Source organism: Salvelinus fontinalis, chromosome 20 (assembly GCF_029448725.1).
Source record: "Salvelinus fontinalis isolate EN_2023a chromosome 20, ASM2944872v1, whole genome shotgun sequence".
Classification (NCBI taxonomy): domain Eukaryota; kingdom Metazoa; phylum Chordata; class Actinopteri; order Salmoniformes; family Salmonidae; genus Salvelinus; species Salvelinus fontinalis.
In genome coordinates this window covers 44,607,477-44,624,976 of record NC_074684.1, presented here as the reverse complement: position 1 = coordinate 44,624,976, position 17,500 = coordinate 44,607,477, and the positions used below count along the sequence as shown (strand labels likewise).

At 48.8% G+C, this 17,500-nt stretch overlaps 1 protein-coding gene across 1 annotated transcript in view; it reads right to left on the bottom strand.

Moving 5' to 3' along the window:
- The window catches only part of LOC129817864 (uncharacterized), a 42,466-nt gene that overhangs the window by 12,756 nt on the left and 12,210 nt on the right, over positions 1–17,500 (bottom strand). The window contains exon 3 of the mRNA XM_055873459.1: positions 5,573–5,817. Coding sequence (XP_055729434.1) covers positions 5,573–5,817 — 245 coding nt within the window. The remainder of the gene's footprint in view (positions 1–5,572; positions 5,818–17,500) is intronic.

Below are 17,500 nucleotides of genomic sequence, written 5' to 3'. Positions count from 1 at the left end.
ACAAAGAGGAGTCGCCTTCCCTTGCTAGTAGTAGCTAGCTGGCAGCCTGGCTAAAAACATAGCAAGTTAGCTAGCCTTGTTAGTTTACCACATCTCCATGTTATTTTATTTAACCTTTATATAACTGGGCAAGTCAGTTTAAGAACACATTCTTATTTACAATGACGGCCTACACCTGCGAAACCCGGACGACGCTGGGACAATTGTACGTCGATCCTATGGGACTCCCCAATCACGGACGGTTGTGATACATGATTGCATGTGAAATAATCAGATTGATAATTTAAAAAATTCAAAAATACTTGCCGGTGTAACCTAAAACATTATCCCAGTTGAATATGCTGCTTGTGTATTCATTCCCATATCAGCTAAAAATAGAACGTCATCGTGTTTTGGCCACAGAGGGAAAAAAAAGGTGCATGGCTAGCTAGTCGGTTACAGCAGGTTCTACCATTTCACAACAGCCTGTAACTAAAGAAGGATTTATCAGTTGACCGATATTCTCAGGCGATATTAGCCTTTTACCGGTGGATTTGTATCAGTATTTAATCCATTGAAAAGGACCGATATAAAAATGTGGAGAAAACATTCTGCATAAAAAGCTGTTCATAGAATGACGTTGCTTTGCATTTCATAATTTGTCCTTTTCACGGCTATAAGTCTATCTTGCCTTGGCGCGCTACACTAAGACTGGACATTACCACCGGGCCGACGCAACTACACCAGTCAGAGAGGAGAGTGAACTACTGTAGCCTGACTCCGGCCCTGCTGATGGTTACACAACTTGTTAAATGGCCCGCAATTTTGGGGGTAACGGCCTGGTATTCAGGCCTCTATTGTCCCTACAATCACTCTGACATTAATGCAAAAATTCAAATCGGAAAAATCACATCAAATACTTCATGAGTGAGGTAGAAGCAGAAAAGCCAATTGTTTTGCTATTTTATTACCAGGAGCTACAGAGAAAAGGAGAGAGAGAGGCATAGAGCGAGTGGGGAGCGGCCGACTGTGTAAATGTGTGGGAGCGCTGGAGCAGGCACAGACTGGGAGAGAGAGAGGCATAGAGCGAGTGGGGAGCGGCCGACTGTGTAAATGTGTGGGAGTGGGAGTGGGAGCAGGCACAGTCTGGGAGAGAGAGAAAGCAACAACTGCATATTGACTCACCCAAGTAGAGTTCTTACCAGTTATTTATCATCCTATCTAATTAAAAAAAGTACCTGTCTTGACTGCATCAACCCCGAGAGAAGAATGCTAGATAAGATAGCTAGCTAGCTAGGCTAATTCAGGCTACATGACAAAAGCTTCTCTCCCGTCCGACAAAAAACCACAATTCAAATGTTTGAGATATGACCTCATGGGTCCATGAACCCCAAACCGATCCAAATGTTTGAGATATGACCGCATCGGTCCATGAACCCCAAACCGATCCAAATGTTTGAGATATGACCTCATGGGTCCATGAACCCCAAACCGATCCAAATGTTTGAGATATGACCGCATCGGTCCATGAACCCCAAACCGATCCAAATGTTTGAGATATGACCTCATGGGTCCATGAACCCCAAACCGATCCAAATGTTTGAGATATGACCTCATGGGTCCATGAACCCCAAACCGATCCAAATGTTTGAGATATGACCGCATCGGTCCATGAACCCCAAACCGATCCAAATGTTTGAGATATGACCGCATCGGTCCATGAACCCCAAACCGATCCAAATCTACACTGAACAACAATAGAAAAACGCAACATGCAACAATTTCAAAGAATTTACTGAGTTACAGTTTATATAAAAGGAAGTCAGTCATTTGAAATAAATTCATTAGACATTAATCTATGGATTTCACATGACTGGGAATTCAGATATGCATCTGTTGGTCACAGATACCTTAAAAAAAAAAAAAACTAGGGGCATGGATCAGAAAAGCAGTTAGTATCTGGTGTGACCACCATTTGCCTCACACAGCGCGACATCTCCTCCGCATGGCGTTGATCAGAGGGTGTTGCTTGGGAACTGGAACACGCGGTTGTACACGTCGATCCAGAGCATCCCAAACATGCTCAATGGGTGACATTGGTGGAGATGGTGGTGGATGAATGGCACCACAATGGGCCTCAGGATCTCGTCACGATATCTTCGTGCATTCAAATTGCCATCGATAAAATACAATTGTGTTCGTTGACCGTAGCTTATGCCTGCCCCATACCATAACCGGACCCCAGGGGGTGAAGAAGCTGGTTGTGGAGGTCCTGGGCTGACCTGGTTACACGAGGTCTGAGGTTGTGAAGCAGGTTGGACGTACTGCCAAATATTCCAAAACGATTTTGGAGGTGGCTTATGGTAGAGAAATTAACATTCATTTTTCTGGCAAAAGGTCTGGTGGACATTCCTGCAGTCAGCATTCAAATTGCACACTCCCTCAAAACTTGAGACATCTGTGACATTGTGTTGTGTGACAAAACTGTACATTACAGCGTGGCCGTATATTGTCACCAGCACAAGGTTCACTTGTGTAATGATCATGCTGTTTAATCACCTTCTTGATATGCCACACCTGACAGGTGAATGGATTATCTTGGCAAAGGAGAAATGCTCACAAACAGGGATGTAAACAAATTTGTGCACACAATTTAAGAGAAATAAACTTTTTTTTTTTTGCGTATGGAAACTTTCTAGGATCTTTAATTCAGCTCATTAAACATGGGACCCATCACATGTCGCGTTTATATGTTTTGTTCAGTGTAGCATGTGGCATCGGTTCAAATCAGATTTACTCAAATGTTTTGCTTGTATTACATTCTTTCTACGTTCCAAAAAATACCTCATATTTTGTGCCAACTGACGCGTCCACTACTTCGGTGGTTGATGCCTAGTCTCCCTTATGGCTCCGATCAGGTGCCTACATATAGTACATACACCATAGACATACAACCTTCAAAAAGCACACAAACACACGTTAGTGTTGTGTTCATCAATGATTGGCTAGTATAGCCTCCATGATTCATATCATCGATTGGACAAGCTATTTTGTTTATTTGTTTTTTCTTATGGTAAATGACTTGGTAGTTCAATTTCCGTTGTATTTTTGAGATAAACGCCAGCTTTAACTGAGACCAAGTGTTAATTTTTTTTTTCTTTTTTTTTTTTTTTTCTACACAACAGTCAGCTGAGACAGGCCCAGCTCAGAGAGAGGACCAGCTCAGAGAGAGGCCCAGCTCAGAGAGAGGACCAGCTCAGAGAGAGGCCCAGCTCAGAGAGAGGCCCAGCTCAGAGAGAGGCCCAGCTCAGAGAGAGGACCAGCTCAGAGAGAGGCCCAGCTCAGAGAGAGGACCAGCTCAGAGAGAGGCCCAGCTGAGAGGCCCAGCTGAGAGGCCCAGCTCAGACAGATGCAGCTGAGAGAGGCCCAGCTCAAACAGATGCAGCTGAGAGAGGCCCAGCTCAGAGAGGCCCAGCTCAGACAGGCCCAGCTCAGAGAGGCCCAGCTCAGAGAAGCCCAGCTCAGAGAGGCCCAGCTCAGACAGATCCATCTCAGCAGATGTTAATGTAGAATGGAAAATGAATGTGTTTATGCAACAAATGTTAAGTGCATCGAACTGAATCGATTCATTCTCTAATCAAACCGAATCGCACCTAATCGTTTCAAACTAAAACGTGTTGTTCCTGCATCGTATCTAGATACGTAATGAATCGTCTTGATAGGGAAAGACGCACATCCCTAGTTGTTGAAATTGTTAACAATCTAAGCCGTTGTGGGGAGGGGGGGGGGGGTTGTTTTGAGATGGTCATACAATGGATAATTTAGCTATTTGATTTTGAATTTTACGACCCCTTTAGGTATAAAAAAAAATATATGTATTTGATAAAATATTGAATTTGGCCTTTACCACTATAGCCCATAGAAACGCATTGAATAACACATTCATAAATAGCAAAAGACAGTCAAAAAATAAATCATAAGGAATAAGGTATTGAAGTGTCTGTCCTAAATCTAGGAGATATACATATATATATTTTTTTTTTTTTGGGGGGGGGGGCATACCTAACCCTTTTTTTGGGGTAGGTGCAAACTACCTCCATACTTCCATACATTTTTTAAACCGGTCCCGGTTACTTTCAGAGTCCCGGTTACCTTCAGAGGAGTCCCAGTTACTTTCAGAGTACCGGTTACCTTCAGAGGAGTCCCGGTTACCTTCAGAGGAGTCCCGGTTACCTTCAGAGGAGTCCCGGTTACCCTCAGAGGAGTCCCGGTTACCTTCAGAGGAGTCCCGGTTACTTTCAGAGGAGTCCCGGTTACCTTCAGAGGAGTCCCGGTTACCTTCAGAGGAGTCCCGGTTACCTTCAGAGGAGTCCCAGTTACTTTCAGAGTCCCGGTTACCTTCAGAGGAGTCCCGGTTACCTTCAGAGGAGTCCCGGTTACCTTCAGAGGAGTCCCAGTTACTTTCAGAGTCCCGGTTACCTTCAGAGGAGTCCCGGTTACCTTCAGAGGAGTCCCGGTTACCTTCAGAGGAGTCCCGGTTACTTTCAGAGTCCCGGTTACCTTCAGAGGAGTCCCGGTTACCTTCAGAGGAGTCCCGGTTACCTTCAGAGGAGTCCCAGTTACTTTCAGAGTCCCGGTTACCTTCAGAGGAGTCCCGGTTACCTTCAGAGGAGTCCCGGTTACCTTCAGAGGAGTCCCGTGACATTTGTGGGGATGGTGCAGCAAAACAGAGAACACCATCGTGCTTGAGAGACTCCCCTTCCCATAAAAGTTTGGATGATACACACATTTTTTTTCGTGAGAAGACTGATTGTCAGGATGTCTCATGGTCTGACAAAAACAAACGCTGTAGCTCGGCCGCCTTCCAGATGCGGAAAGCCGCTATAGGTCGATTTACTGGATTGAGATGTAGCCAATGCAAAAAAAAAAGCAGATATGTTTAGCTTAAATTGATGGATTTTTGTAAAATTATTTTTTAACTTAGATTGACGCACCGGCGAATCAATAGACTCTTAAGGATTTTTTTAACCTACTCCCCCTTCATTTATACTGATTGAACAGGTGTCATCCAAAAGGGATCATAGCTTTTACCTGGTCAGTCTATGTCTTGGAAAAGAGTAGTCGTTCCTAATGTTCATTGTACTTAAGAAGTGTAAATAATCTAATTTTTCAGTGTAAATAATAGTACTTTATGAATTCTGTGACCAGACTCCATCCTCTAGCATATCTACTTGGTAATTTGTGGTGTTGGGATGGGGGGGGGGGGGGGGGGGGGGGGGGTTCTATTGAACGGTTCTATTGAACGGTTCTATTGAACGGTTCTATTGAATGGTTCTAGCCCAGAATGTGGTTGAATCAGTGACAAAGCTCTATTTTTATCAGGCTTATTTGTGGCCACCCTAGTTGGCAAAATGTCGGGTCTTTTCTTTTCACAGTGATTTGTTTTATTTAACCTTTATTTAACTAGGCAAATAAGTTAAAGAACAAGAGGGAGAACAAATTCTTATTTACAATGACGGCCTAGAAGAGCCACAAGCCAGAGCAGTCCCAACCAAACACACAGACACACCGTTAGTTAACCTTTGACCCTTACCAGTTGAACATGTTCCTGGTGGAACTGGTCTCCGATCTCCCGGAGCTTACGTCCGACCCTGACCTCCGTGCTATCCTCGGTGCTATCCTCCACCCGCTCTTCATCTAGTCTCTCCTCCATTCTCCTCCTCTCCTCCTCATCATCATCGTCCTCTCTCCTACGCTCCCCCTCGCCGTTCTGCCTCTCTCCCTGATCGTCCACAGGCTCAAACCGAGCTGGGTAGTGCAAACAGAATCCAGAGTTGCCTGTGGGAAGAAAAACGTATAAAGTTCAGTTGTTTTATAATGGCATGGGCTGGATTTAGCCTCTGATTCACCATCCGTCAGTGAGATATTCGGGTGCCCCAAGCATAATAAACCAAAGAGTTTTGCAATTGGGTATGATAATGATTTTGGGGAGAAGGGTGTAGGGATTAGGGAGACAACAGATCTCTCTCCCTTTTGACTTTTTGAAGTGGACAGATTAGTATGGGACTTGAGTTAGACATGGCCCTTGGTCTCATGGTCTCATGACAAGCAGCTAATCTAGACTTACTGGTGGTTGTGTTTAGGTGCCAGAAAACAGAAAACACAATGCTCCTTTTGTCTGTCACCAAACACCGGCTGGCTGGCTAGGTGACTCACGGTGTTTACTTTAGCATGCTGCCGCTGTGTCGCTGACAGTAACACTAAAACTGGTTCTAGTTTCTTACAGTCAAATTATAGAGTACTAAAACATGAGAAACTCCCTCTATACCAGCGTGTCGGTAACCGGTAGAAACTCCCTCTATAGGAGCGTGTCGGTAACCGGTAGAAACTCCCTCTATACCAGCGTGTCGGTAACACGTAGAAACTCCCTCTATACCAGCGTGTCGGTAACGGTAGAAACTCCCTCTATACGAGCGTGTCTGTAACCGGTAGAAACTCCCTCTATACGAGCGTGTCTGTAACCGGTAGAAACTCCCTCTATAGGAGCGTGTCGGTAACCGGTAGAAACTCCCTCTATAGGAGCGTATCGGTAACCGGTAGAAACTCCCTCTATAGGAGCGTGTCGGTAACCGGTAGAAACTCCCTCTATAGGAGCGTGTCGGTAACCGGTAGAAACTCCCTCTATAGGAGCGTGTCGGTAACCGGTAGAAACTCCCTCTATACCAGCGTGTCGGTAACCGGTAGAAACTCCCTCTATAGGAGCGTATCGGTAACCGGTAGAAACTCCCTCTATACCAGCGTGTCGGTAACCGGTAGAAACTCCCTCTATACCAGCGTATCGGTAACCGGTAGAAACTCCCTCTATAGGAGCGTATCGGTAACCGGTAGAAACTCCCTCTATAGGAGCGTGTCGGTAACCGGTAGAAACTCCCTCTATACGAGCGTGTCGGTAACCGGTAGTAACTCCCTCTATAGGAGCGTGTCGGTAACCGGTAGAAACTCCCTCTATAGGAGCGTATCGGTAACCGGTAGAAACTCCCTCTATACCAGCGTGTCGGTAACCGGTAGAAACTCCCTCTATACCAGCGTGTCGGTAACCGGTAGAAACTCCCTCTATAGGAGCGTGTCGGTAACCGGTAGAAACTCCCTCTATAGGAGCGTGTCGGTAACCGGTAGAAACTCCCTCTATACCAGCGTGTCGGTAACCGGTAGAAACTCCCTCTATACCAGCGTGTCGGTAACCGGTAGAAACTCCCTCTATACCAGCGTGTCGGTAACCGGTAGAAACTCCCTCTATACCAGCGTGTCTGTAACCGGTAGAAACTCCCTCTATACCAGCGTGTCGGTAACCGGTAGAAACTCCCTCTATACCAGCGTGTCGGTAACCGGTAGAAACTCCCTCTATACCAGCGTGTCGGTAACCGGTAGAAACTCCCTCTATACCAGCGTGTCTGTAACCGGTAGAAACTCCCTCTATACCAGCGTGTCGGTAACCGGTAGAAACTCCCTCTATAGGAGCGTGTCGGTAACCGGCAGTAACTCCCTCTATACCAGCGTGTCGGTAACCGGTAGAAACTCCCTCTATACCAGCGTGTCGGTAACCGGTAGAAACTCCCTCTATACCAGCGTGTCGGTAACCGGTAGAAACTCCCTCTATAGGAGCGTGTCGGTAACCGGTAGAAACTCCCTCTATAGGAGCGTGTCGGTAACCGGTAGAAACTCCCTCTATACCAGCGTGTCGGTAACCGGTAGAAACTCCCTCTATAGGAGCGTATCGGTAACCGGTAGTAACTCCCTCTATAGGAGCGTATCGGTAACCGGTAGAAACTCCCTCTATAGGAGCGTGTCGGTAACCGGTAGAAACTCCCTCTATAGGAGCGTGTCGGTAACCGGTAGAAACTCCCTCTATAGGAGCGTGTCTGTAACCGGTAGAAACTCCCTCTATAGGAGCGTGTCGGTAACCGGTAGAAACTCCCTCTATAGGAGCGTGTCGGTAACCGGTAGAAACTCCCTCTATACCAGCGTGTCGGTAACCGGTAGAAACTCCCTCTATAGGAGCGTGTCTGTAACCGGTAGAAACTCCCTCTATACCAGCGTGTCGGTAACCGGTAGAAACTCCCTCTATAGGAGCGTGTCTGTAACCGGTAGAAACTCCCTCTATACGAGCGTGTCGGTAACCGGTAGTAACTCCCTCTATACCAGCGTGTCGGTAACCGGTAGAAACTCCCTCTATAGGAGCGTGTCGGTAACCGGTAGAAACTCCCTCTATACCAGCGTGTCGGTAACCGGTAGAAACTCCCTCTATAGGAGCGTGTCGGTAACCGGTAGAAACTCCCTCTATAGGAGCGTGTCGGTAACCGGTAGAAACTCCCTCTATAGGAGCGTGTCTGTAACCGGTAGAAACTCCCTCTATACCAGCGTGTCGGTAACCGGTAGAAACTCCCTCTATAGGAGCGTGTCTGTAACCGGTAGAAACTCCCTCTATACGAGCGTGTCGGTAACCGGTAGTAACTCCCTCTATACCAGCGTGTCGGTAACCGGTAGAAACTCCCTCTATAGGAGCGTGTCGGTAACCGGTAGAAACTCCCTCTATACCAGCGTGTCGGTAACCGGTAGAAACTCCCTCTATACCAGCGTGTCGGTAACCGGTAGAAACTCCCTCTATAGGAGCGTGTCTGTAACCGGTAGAAACTCCCTCTATACGAGCGTGTCGGTAACCGGTAGAAACTCCCTCTATAGGAGCGTGTCGGTAACCGGTAGAAACTCCCTCTATACCAGCGTGTCGGTAACCGGTAGAAACTCCCTCTATACCAGCGTGTCTGTAACCGGTAGAAACTCCCTCTATACCAGCGTGTCGGTAACCGGTAGAAACTCCCTCTATACCAGCGTGTCTGTAACCGGTAGAAACTCCCTCTATACGAGCGTGTCGGTAACCGGTAGAAACTCCCTCTATAGGAGCGTGTCGGTAACCGGTAGAAACTCCCTCTATACCAGCGTGTCGGTAACCGGTAGAAACTCCCTCTATACCAGCGTGTCTGTAACCGGTAGAAACTCCCTCTATACCAGCGTGTCGGTAACCGGTAGAAACTCCCTCTATAGGAGCGTGTCTGTAACCGGTAGAAACTCCCTCTATACGAGCGTGTCGGTAACCGGTAGAAACTCCCTCTATAGGAGCGTGTCGGTAACCGGTAGAAACTCCCTCTATAGGAGCGTGTCGGTAACCGGTAGAAACTCCCTCTATACCAGCGTGTCTGTAACCGGTAGAAACTCCCTCTATAGGAGCTTGTCTGTAACCGGTAGAAACTCCCTCTATACCAGCGTGTCGGTAACCGGTAGAAACTCCCTCTATACCAGCGTATCGGTAACCGGTAGAAACTCCCTCTATACCAGCATGTCGGTAACCGGTAGAAACTCACTCTATAGGAGCGTATCGGTAACCGGTAGAAACTCCCTCTATACCAGCGTGTCGGTAACCGGTAGAAACTCCCTCTATAGGAGCGTGTCGGTAACCGGTAGAAACTCCCTCTATACCAGCGTGTCGGTAACCGGTAGAAACTCCCTCTATACCAGCGTGTCGGTAACCGGTAGAAACTCCCTCTATAGGAGCGTGTCGGTAACCGGTAGAAACTCCCTCTATACCAGTTTGTCGGTAACCGGTAGAAACTCCCTCTATAGGAGCGTGTCGGTAACCGGTAGAAACTCCCTCTATAGGAGCGTGTCTGTAACCGGTAGAAACTCCCTCTATAGGAGCGTGTCGGTAACCGGTAGAAACTCCCTCTATAGGAGCGTATCGGTAACCGGTAGAAACTCCCTCTATACGAGCGTGTCGGTAACCGGTAGAAACTCCCTCTATAGGAGCGTGTCTGTAACCGGTAGAAACTCCCTCTATACGAGCGTGTCGGTAACCGGTAGTAACTCCCTCTATACCAGCGTGTCGGTAACCGGAAGAAACTCCCTCTATAGGAGCGTGTCGGTAACCGGTAGAAACTCCCTCTATACCAGCGTGTCGGTAACCGGTAGAAACTCCCTCTATAGGAGCGTGTCGGTAACCGGTAGAAACTCCCTCTATAGGAGCGTGTCGGTAACCGGTAGAAACTCCCTCTATAGGAGCGTGTCTGTAACCGGTAGAAACTCCCTCTATACCAGCGTGTCGGTAACCGGTAGAAACTCCCTCTATAGGAGCGTGTCTGTAACCGGTAGAAACTCCCTCTATACGAGCGTGTCGGTAACCGGTTGTAACTCCCTCTATACCAGCGTGTCGGTAACCGGTAGAAACTCCCTCTATAGGAGCGTGTCGGTAACCGGTAGAAACTCCCTCTATACCAGCGTGTCGGTAACCGGTAGAAACTCCCTCTATACCAGCGTGTCGGTAACCGGTAGAAACTCCCTCTATAGGAGCGTGTCTGTAACCGGTAGAAACTCCCTCTATACGAGCGTGTCGGTAACCGGTAGAAACTCCCTCTATAGGAGCGTGTCGGTAACCGGTAGAAACTCCCTCTATACCAGCGTGTCGGTAACCGGTAGAAACTCCCTCTATACCAGCGTGTCTGTAACCGGTAGAAACTCCCTCTATACCAGCGTGTCGGTAACCGGTAGAAACTCCCTCTATACCAGCGTGTCTGTAACCGGTAGAAACTCCCTCTATAGGAGCGTGTCGGTAACCGGTAGAAACTCCCTCTATAGGAGCGTGTCGGTAACCGGTAGAAACTCCCTCTATAGGAGCGTGTCGGTAACCGGTAGAAACTCCTTCTATACCAGCGTGTCTGTAACCGGTAGAAACTCCCTCTATAGGAGCTTGTCTGTAACCGGTAGAAACTCCCTCTATACCAGCGTGTCGGTAACCGGTAGAAACTCCCTCTATACCAGCGTATCGGTAACCGGTAGAAACTCCCTCTATACCAGCATGTCGGTAACCGGTAGAAACTCCCTCTATAGGAGCGTATCGGTAACCGGTAGAAACTCCCTCTATACCAGCGTGTCGGTAACCGGTAGAAACTCCCTCTATAGGAGCGTGTCGGTAACCGGTAGAAACTCCCTCTATACCAGCATGTCGGTAACCGGTAGAAACTCCCTCTATAGGAGCGTATCGGTAACCGGTAGAAACTCCCTCTATACCAGCGTGTCGGTAACCGGTAGAAACTCCCTCTATAGGAGCGTGTCGGTAACCGGTAGAAACTCCCTCTATACCAGCGTGTCGGTAACCGGTAGAAACTCCCTCTATACCAGCGTGTCGGTAACCGGTAGAAACTCCCTCTATAGGAGCGTGTCGGTAACCGGTAGAAACTCCCTCTATACCAGTTTGTCGGTAACCGGTAGAAACTCCCTCTATAGGAGCGTGTCGGTAACCGGTAGAAACTCCCTCTATAGGAGCGTGTCTGTAACCGGTAGAAACTCCCTCTATAGGAGCGTGTCGGTAACCGGTAGAAACTCCCTCTATAGGAGCGTATCGGTAACCGGTAGAAACTCACTCTATACCAGCGTGTCGGTAACCGGTAGAAACTCCCTCTTTAGGAGCGTGTCGGTAACCGGTAGAAACTCCCTCTATAGGAGCGTATCGGTAACCGGTAGAAACTCCCTCTATACCAGCGTGTCGGTAACCGGTAGAAACTCCCTCTATAGGAGCGTGTCGGTAACCGGTAGAAACTCCCTCTATAGGAGCGTGTCGGTAACCGGTAGAAACTCCCTCTATAGGAGCGTGTCTGTAACCGGTAGAAACTCCCTCTATACCAGCGTGTCGGTAACCGGTAGAAACTCCCTCTATACCAGCGTGTCGGTAACCGGTAGAAACTCCCTCTATACCAGCGTGTCTGTAACCGGTAGAAACTCCCTCTATACCAGCGTGTCGGTAACCGGTAGAAACTCCCTCTATACCAGCGTGTCTGTAACCGGTAGAAACTCCCTCTATAGGAGCGTGTCGGTAACCGGTAGAAACTCCCTCTATAGGAGCGTGTCGGTAACCGGTAGAAACTCCCTCTATAGGAGCGTGTCGGTAACCGGTAGAAACTCCCTCTATACCAGCGTGTCTGTAACCGGTAGAAACTCCCTCTATAGGAGCTTGTCTGTAACCGGTAGAAACTCCCTCTATACCAGCGTGTCGGTAACCGGTAGAAACTCCCTCTATACCAGCGTATCGGTAACCGGTAGAAACTCCCTCTATACCAGCATGTCGGTAACCGGTAGAAACTCCCTCTATAGGAGCGTATCGGTAACCGGTAGAAACTCCCTCTATACCAGCGTGTCGGTAACCGGTAGAAACTCCCTCTATAGGAGCGTGTCGGTAACCGGTAGAAACTCCCTCTATACCAGCGTGTCGGTAACCGGTAGAAACTCCCTCTATACCAGCGTGTCGGTAACCGGTAGAAACTCCCTCTATAGGAGCGTGTCGGTAACCGGTAGAAACTCCCTCTATACCAGTTTGTCGGTAACCGGTAGAAACTCCCTCTATAGGAGCGTGTCGGTAACCGGTAGAAACTCCCTCTATAGGAGCGTGTCTGTAACCGGTAGAAACTCCCTCTATAGGAGCGTGTCGGTAACCGGTAGAAACTCCCTCTATAGGAGCGTATCGGTAACCGGTAGAAACTCCCTCTATACCAGCGTGTCGGTAACCGGTAGAAACTCCCTCTATAGGAGCGTGTCGGTAACCGGTAGAAACTCCCTCTATAGGAGCGTATCGGTAACCGGTAGAAACTCCCTCTATACCAGCGTGTCGGTAACCGGTAGAAACTCCCTCTATAGGAGCGTGTCGGTAACCGGTAGAAACTCCCTCTATAGGAGCGTGTCGGTAACCGGTAGAAACTCCCTCTATAGGAGCGTGTCGGTAACCGGTAGAAACTCCCTCTATAGGAGCGTGTCTGTAACCGGTAGAAACTCCCTCTATACCAGCGTGTCGGTAACCGGTAGAAACTCCCTCTATAGGAGCGTGTCGGTAACCGGTAGAAACTCCCTCTATAGGAGCGTGTCTGTAACCGGTAGAAACTCCCTCTATAGGAGCGTGTCGGTAACCGGTAGAAACTCCCTCTATACCAGCGTATCGGTAACCGGTAGAAACTCCCTCTATACCAGCGTGTCTGTAACCGGTAGAAACTCCCTCTATACCAGCGTGTCTGTAACCGGTAGAAACTCCCTCTATACCAGCGTGTCTGTAACCGGTAGAAACTCCCTCTATAGGAGCGTGTCGGTAACCGGTAGAAACTCCCTCTATAGGAGCGTGTCTGTAACCGGTAGAAACTCCCTCTATAGGAGCGTGTCGGTAACCGGTAGAAACTCCCTCTATAGGAGCGTGTCTGTAACCGGTAGAAACTCCCTCTATAGGAGCGTGTCGGTAACCGGTAGAAACTCCCTCTATAGGAGCGTGTCTGTAACCGGTAGAAACTCCCTCTATACCAGCGTGTCGGTAACCGGTAGAAACTCCCTCTATAGGAGCGTGTCTGTAACCGGTAGAAACTCCCTCTATAGGAGCGTGTCGGTAACCGGTAGAAACTCCCTCTATACCAGCGTGTCGGTAACCGGTAGAAACTCCCTCTATAGGAGCGTGTCGGTAACCGATAGAAACTCCCTCTATAGGAGCGTGTCGGTAACCGGTAGAAACTCCCTCTATACGAGCGTGTCTGTAACCGGTAGAAACTCCCTCTATAGGAGCGTGTCGGTAACCGGTAGAAACTCCCTCTATAGGAGCGTGTCGGTAACCGGTAGAAACTCCCTCTATAGGAGCGTGTCTGTAACCGGTAGAAACTCCCTCTATAGGAGCGTGTCGGTAACCGGTAGAAACTCCCTCTATAGGAGCGTGTCTGTAACCGGTAGAACCTCCCTCTATACCAGCGTGTCGGTAACCGGTAGAAACTCCCTCTATAGGAGCGTGTCTGTAACCGGTAGAAACTCCCTCTATAGGAGCGTGTCTGTAACCGGTAGAAACTCCCTCTATACCAGCGTATCGGTAACCGGTAGAAACTCCCTCTATAGGAGCGTGTCGGTAACCGGTAGAAACTCCCTCTATAGGAGCGTGTCGGTAACCGGTAGAAACTCCCTCTATAGGAGCGTGTCGGTAACCGGTAGAAACTCCTTCTATAGGAGCGTGTCTGTAACCGGTAGAAACTCCCTCTATACCAGCGTGTCGGTAACCGGTAGAAACTCCCTCTATAGGAGCGTGTCTGTAACCGGTAGAAACTCCCTCTATACCAGCGTATCGGTAACCGGTAGAAACTCCCTCTATAGGAGCGTGTCTGTAACCGGTAGAAACTCCCTCTATACCAGCGTGTCTGTAACCGGTAGAAACTCCCTCTATAGGAGCGTGTCTGTAACCGGTAGAAACTCACTCTATAGGAGCGTGTCTGTAACCGGTAGAAACTCCCTCTATAGGAGCGTGTCTGTAACCGGTAGAAACTCCCTCTATAGGAGCGTGTCTGTAACCGGTAGAAACTCCCTCTATACGAGCGTGTCAGTAACCGGTAGAAACTCCCTCTATACCAGCGTGTCTGTAACCGGTAGAAACTCCCTCTATAGGAGCGTGTTGGTAACCGGTAGAAACTCCCTCTATAGGAGCGTATCGGTAACCGGTAGAAACTCCCTCTATACCAGCGTGTCGGTAACCGGTAGAAACTCCCTCTATAGGAGCGTGTCGGTAACCGGTAGAAACTCCCTCTATAGGAGCGTATCGGTAACCGGTAGAAACTCCCTCTATACCAGCGTGTCGGTAACCGGTAGAAACTCCCTCTATAGGAGCGTGTCGGTAACCGGTAGAAACTCCCTCTATAGGAGCGTGTCTGTAACCGGTAGAAACTCCCTCTATACCAGCGTGTCGGTAACCGGTAGAAACTCCCTCTATACCAGCGTGTCTGTAACCGGTAGAAACTCCCTCTATAGGAGCGTGTCGGTAACCGGTAGAAACTCCCTCTATAGGAGCGTGTCGGTAACCGGTAGAAACTCCCTCTATAGGAGCGTGTCTGTAACCGGTAGAAACTCCCTCTATACCAGCGTGTCTGTAACCGGTGGAAACTCCCTCTATAGGAGCGTGTCGGTAACCGGTAGAAACTCCCTCTATACCAGCGTGTCTGTAACCGGTAGAAACTCCCTCTATACCAGCGTGTCTGTAACCGGTAGAAACTCCCTCTATAGGAGCGTGTCGGTAACCGGTAGAAACTCCCTCTATACCAGGGTATCGGTAACCGGTAGAAACTCCCTCTATACCAGCGTGTCTGTAACCGGTAGAAACTCCCTCTATACCAGCGTGTCTGTAACCGGTAGAAACTCCCTCTATACCAGCGTGTCTGTAACCGGTAGAAACTCCCTCTATAGGAGCGTGTCTGTAACCGGTAGAAACTCCCTCTATACCAGCGTGTCGGTAACCGGTAGAAACTCCCTCTATAGGAGCGTGTCGGTAACCGGTAGAAACTCCCTCTATCGGAGCGTGTCGGTAACCGGTAGAAACTCCCTCTATACGATCGTGTCTGTAACCGGTAGAAACTCCCTCTATAGGAGCGTGTCGGTAACCGGTAGAAACTCCCTCTATAGGAGCGTGTCGGTCACCGGTAGAAACTCCCTCTATAGGAGCGTGTCGGTCACCGGTAGAAACTCCCTCTATAGGAGCGTGTCGGTCACCGGTAGAAACTCCCTCTATAGGAGCGTGTCTGTAACCGGTAGAAACTCCCTCTATAGGAGCGTGTCGGTAACCGGTAGAAACTCCCTCTATAGGAGCGTGTCTGTAACCGGTAGAAACTCCCTCTATAGGAGCGTGTCTGTAACCGGTAGAAACTCCCTCTATACCAGCGTGTCGGTAACCGGTAGAAACTCCCTCTATAGGAGCGTGTCTGTAACCGGTAGAAACTCCCTCTATACCAGCGTATCGGTAACCGGTAGAAACTCCCTCTATAGGAGCGTGTCGGTAACCGGTAGAAACTCCCTCTATAGGAGGGTGTCGGTAACCGGTAGAAACTCCCTCTATAGGAGCGTGTCGGTAACCGGTAGAAACTCCCTCTATAGGAGCGTGTCGGTAACCGGTAGAAACTCCCTCTATAGGAGCGTGTCGGTAACCGGTAGAAACTCCCTCTATAGGAGCGTATCGGTAACCGGTAGAAACTCCCTCTATAGGAGCGTGTCTGTAACCGGTAGAAACTCCCTCTATAGGAGCGTGTCTGTAACCGGTAGAAACTCCCTCTATACCAGCGTGTCTGTAACCGGTAGAAACTCCCTCTATAGGAGCGTGTCTGTAACCGGTAGAAACTCCCTCTATAGGAGCGTGTCGGTAACCGGTAGAAACTCCCTCTATAGGAGCGTGTCGGTAACCGGTAGAAACTCCCTCTATACCAGCTTGTCGGTAACCGGTAGAAACTCCCTCTATAGGAGCGTGTCGGTAACCGGTAGAAACTCCCTCTATACCAGCGTGTCGGTAACCGGTAGAAACTCCCTCTATAGGAGCGTGTCGGTAACCGGTAGAAACTCCCTCTATACCAGCTTGTCGGTAACCGGTAGAAACTCCCTCTATACGAGCGTGTCGGTAACCGGTAGAAACTCCCTCTATAGGAGCGTGTCTGTAACCGGTAGAAACTCCCTCTATACGAGCGTGTCGGTAACCGGTAGAAACTCCCTCTATAGGAGCGTGTCGGTAACCGGTAGAAACTCCCTCTATAGGAGCGTGTCGGTAACCGGTAGAAACTCCCTCTATAGGAGCGTGTCTGTAACCGGTAGAAACTCCCTCTATACCAGCGTGTCGGTAACCGGTAGAAACTCCCTCTATACCAGCGTGTCGGTAACCGGTAGAAACTCCCTCTATAGGAGCGTGTCGGTAACCGGTAGAAACTCCCTCTATAGGAGCGTGTCGGTAACCGGTAGAAACTCCCTCTATAGGAGCGTGTCGGTAACCGGTAGAAACTCCCTCTATACCAGCGTGTCGGTAACCGGTAGAAACTCCCTCTATACGAGCGTGTCTGTAACCGGTAGAAACTCAAACATATTAAAGTTAAACCAACACAACAACCTTAATGACCCCGCCCAGCCGGGGGTGGTTTAGTCACCGACCATGACACGCTTTACCTGCCATCATCAATGTCAGAGCCATTAAGAAAACAATTATCTGTGTGTAATAAAAATAGATCTGTATGTTCCTTAGTCCACAGATGGGGATGGACAGGAACATAAAGAGATGGAGATAGTTGTCATAGCCCTAAACTGGATGTCGGTGACAGGGGTAAAGGTCACACACAAAAAAAAAAAAAAAAAAGTGTCTAGTGTCTACGACAAGTCAGGGGTCATGACAACTGGCTTAGAACAGTAGGCTGCGTTTACGTGTCTGAACTTTGACCCAGACGTTGAGAACAAAATGGTCACCTCTCATCGGTCTGATAAACAGGCGGAAAAGTCAGACTGTGTTACTCAACGGTTTTACGCTGTTAGAGTGATGTCACACTGATGACATTACATCACAGCACACAACCTTCTATTCAGATGTGTGTGTGTGTGTGTGTGTGTCTGTCTGTGTGTGTGTGTGTGTGTGTGTCTGTGAGTGTGTGTGTGTGTGCGTCTGTGTGCG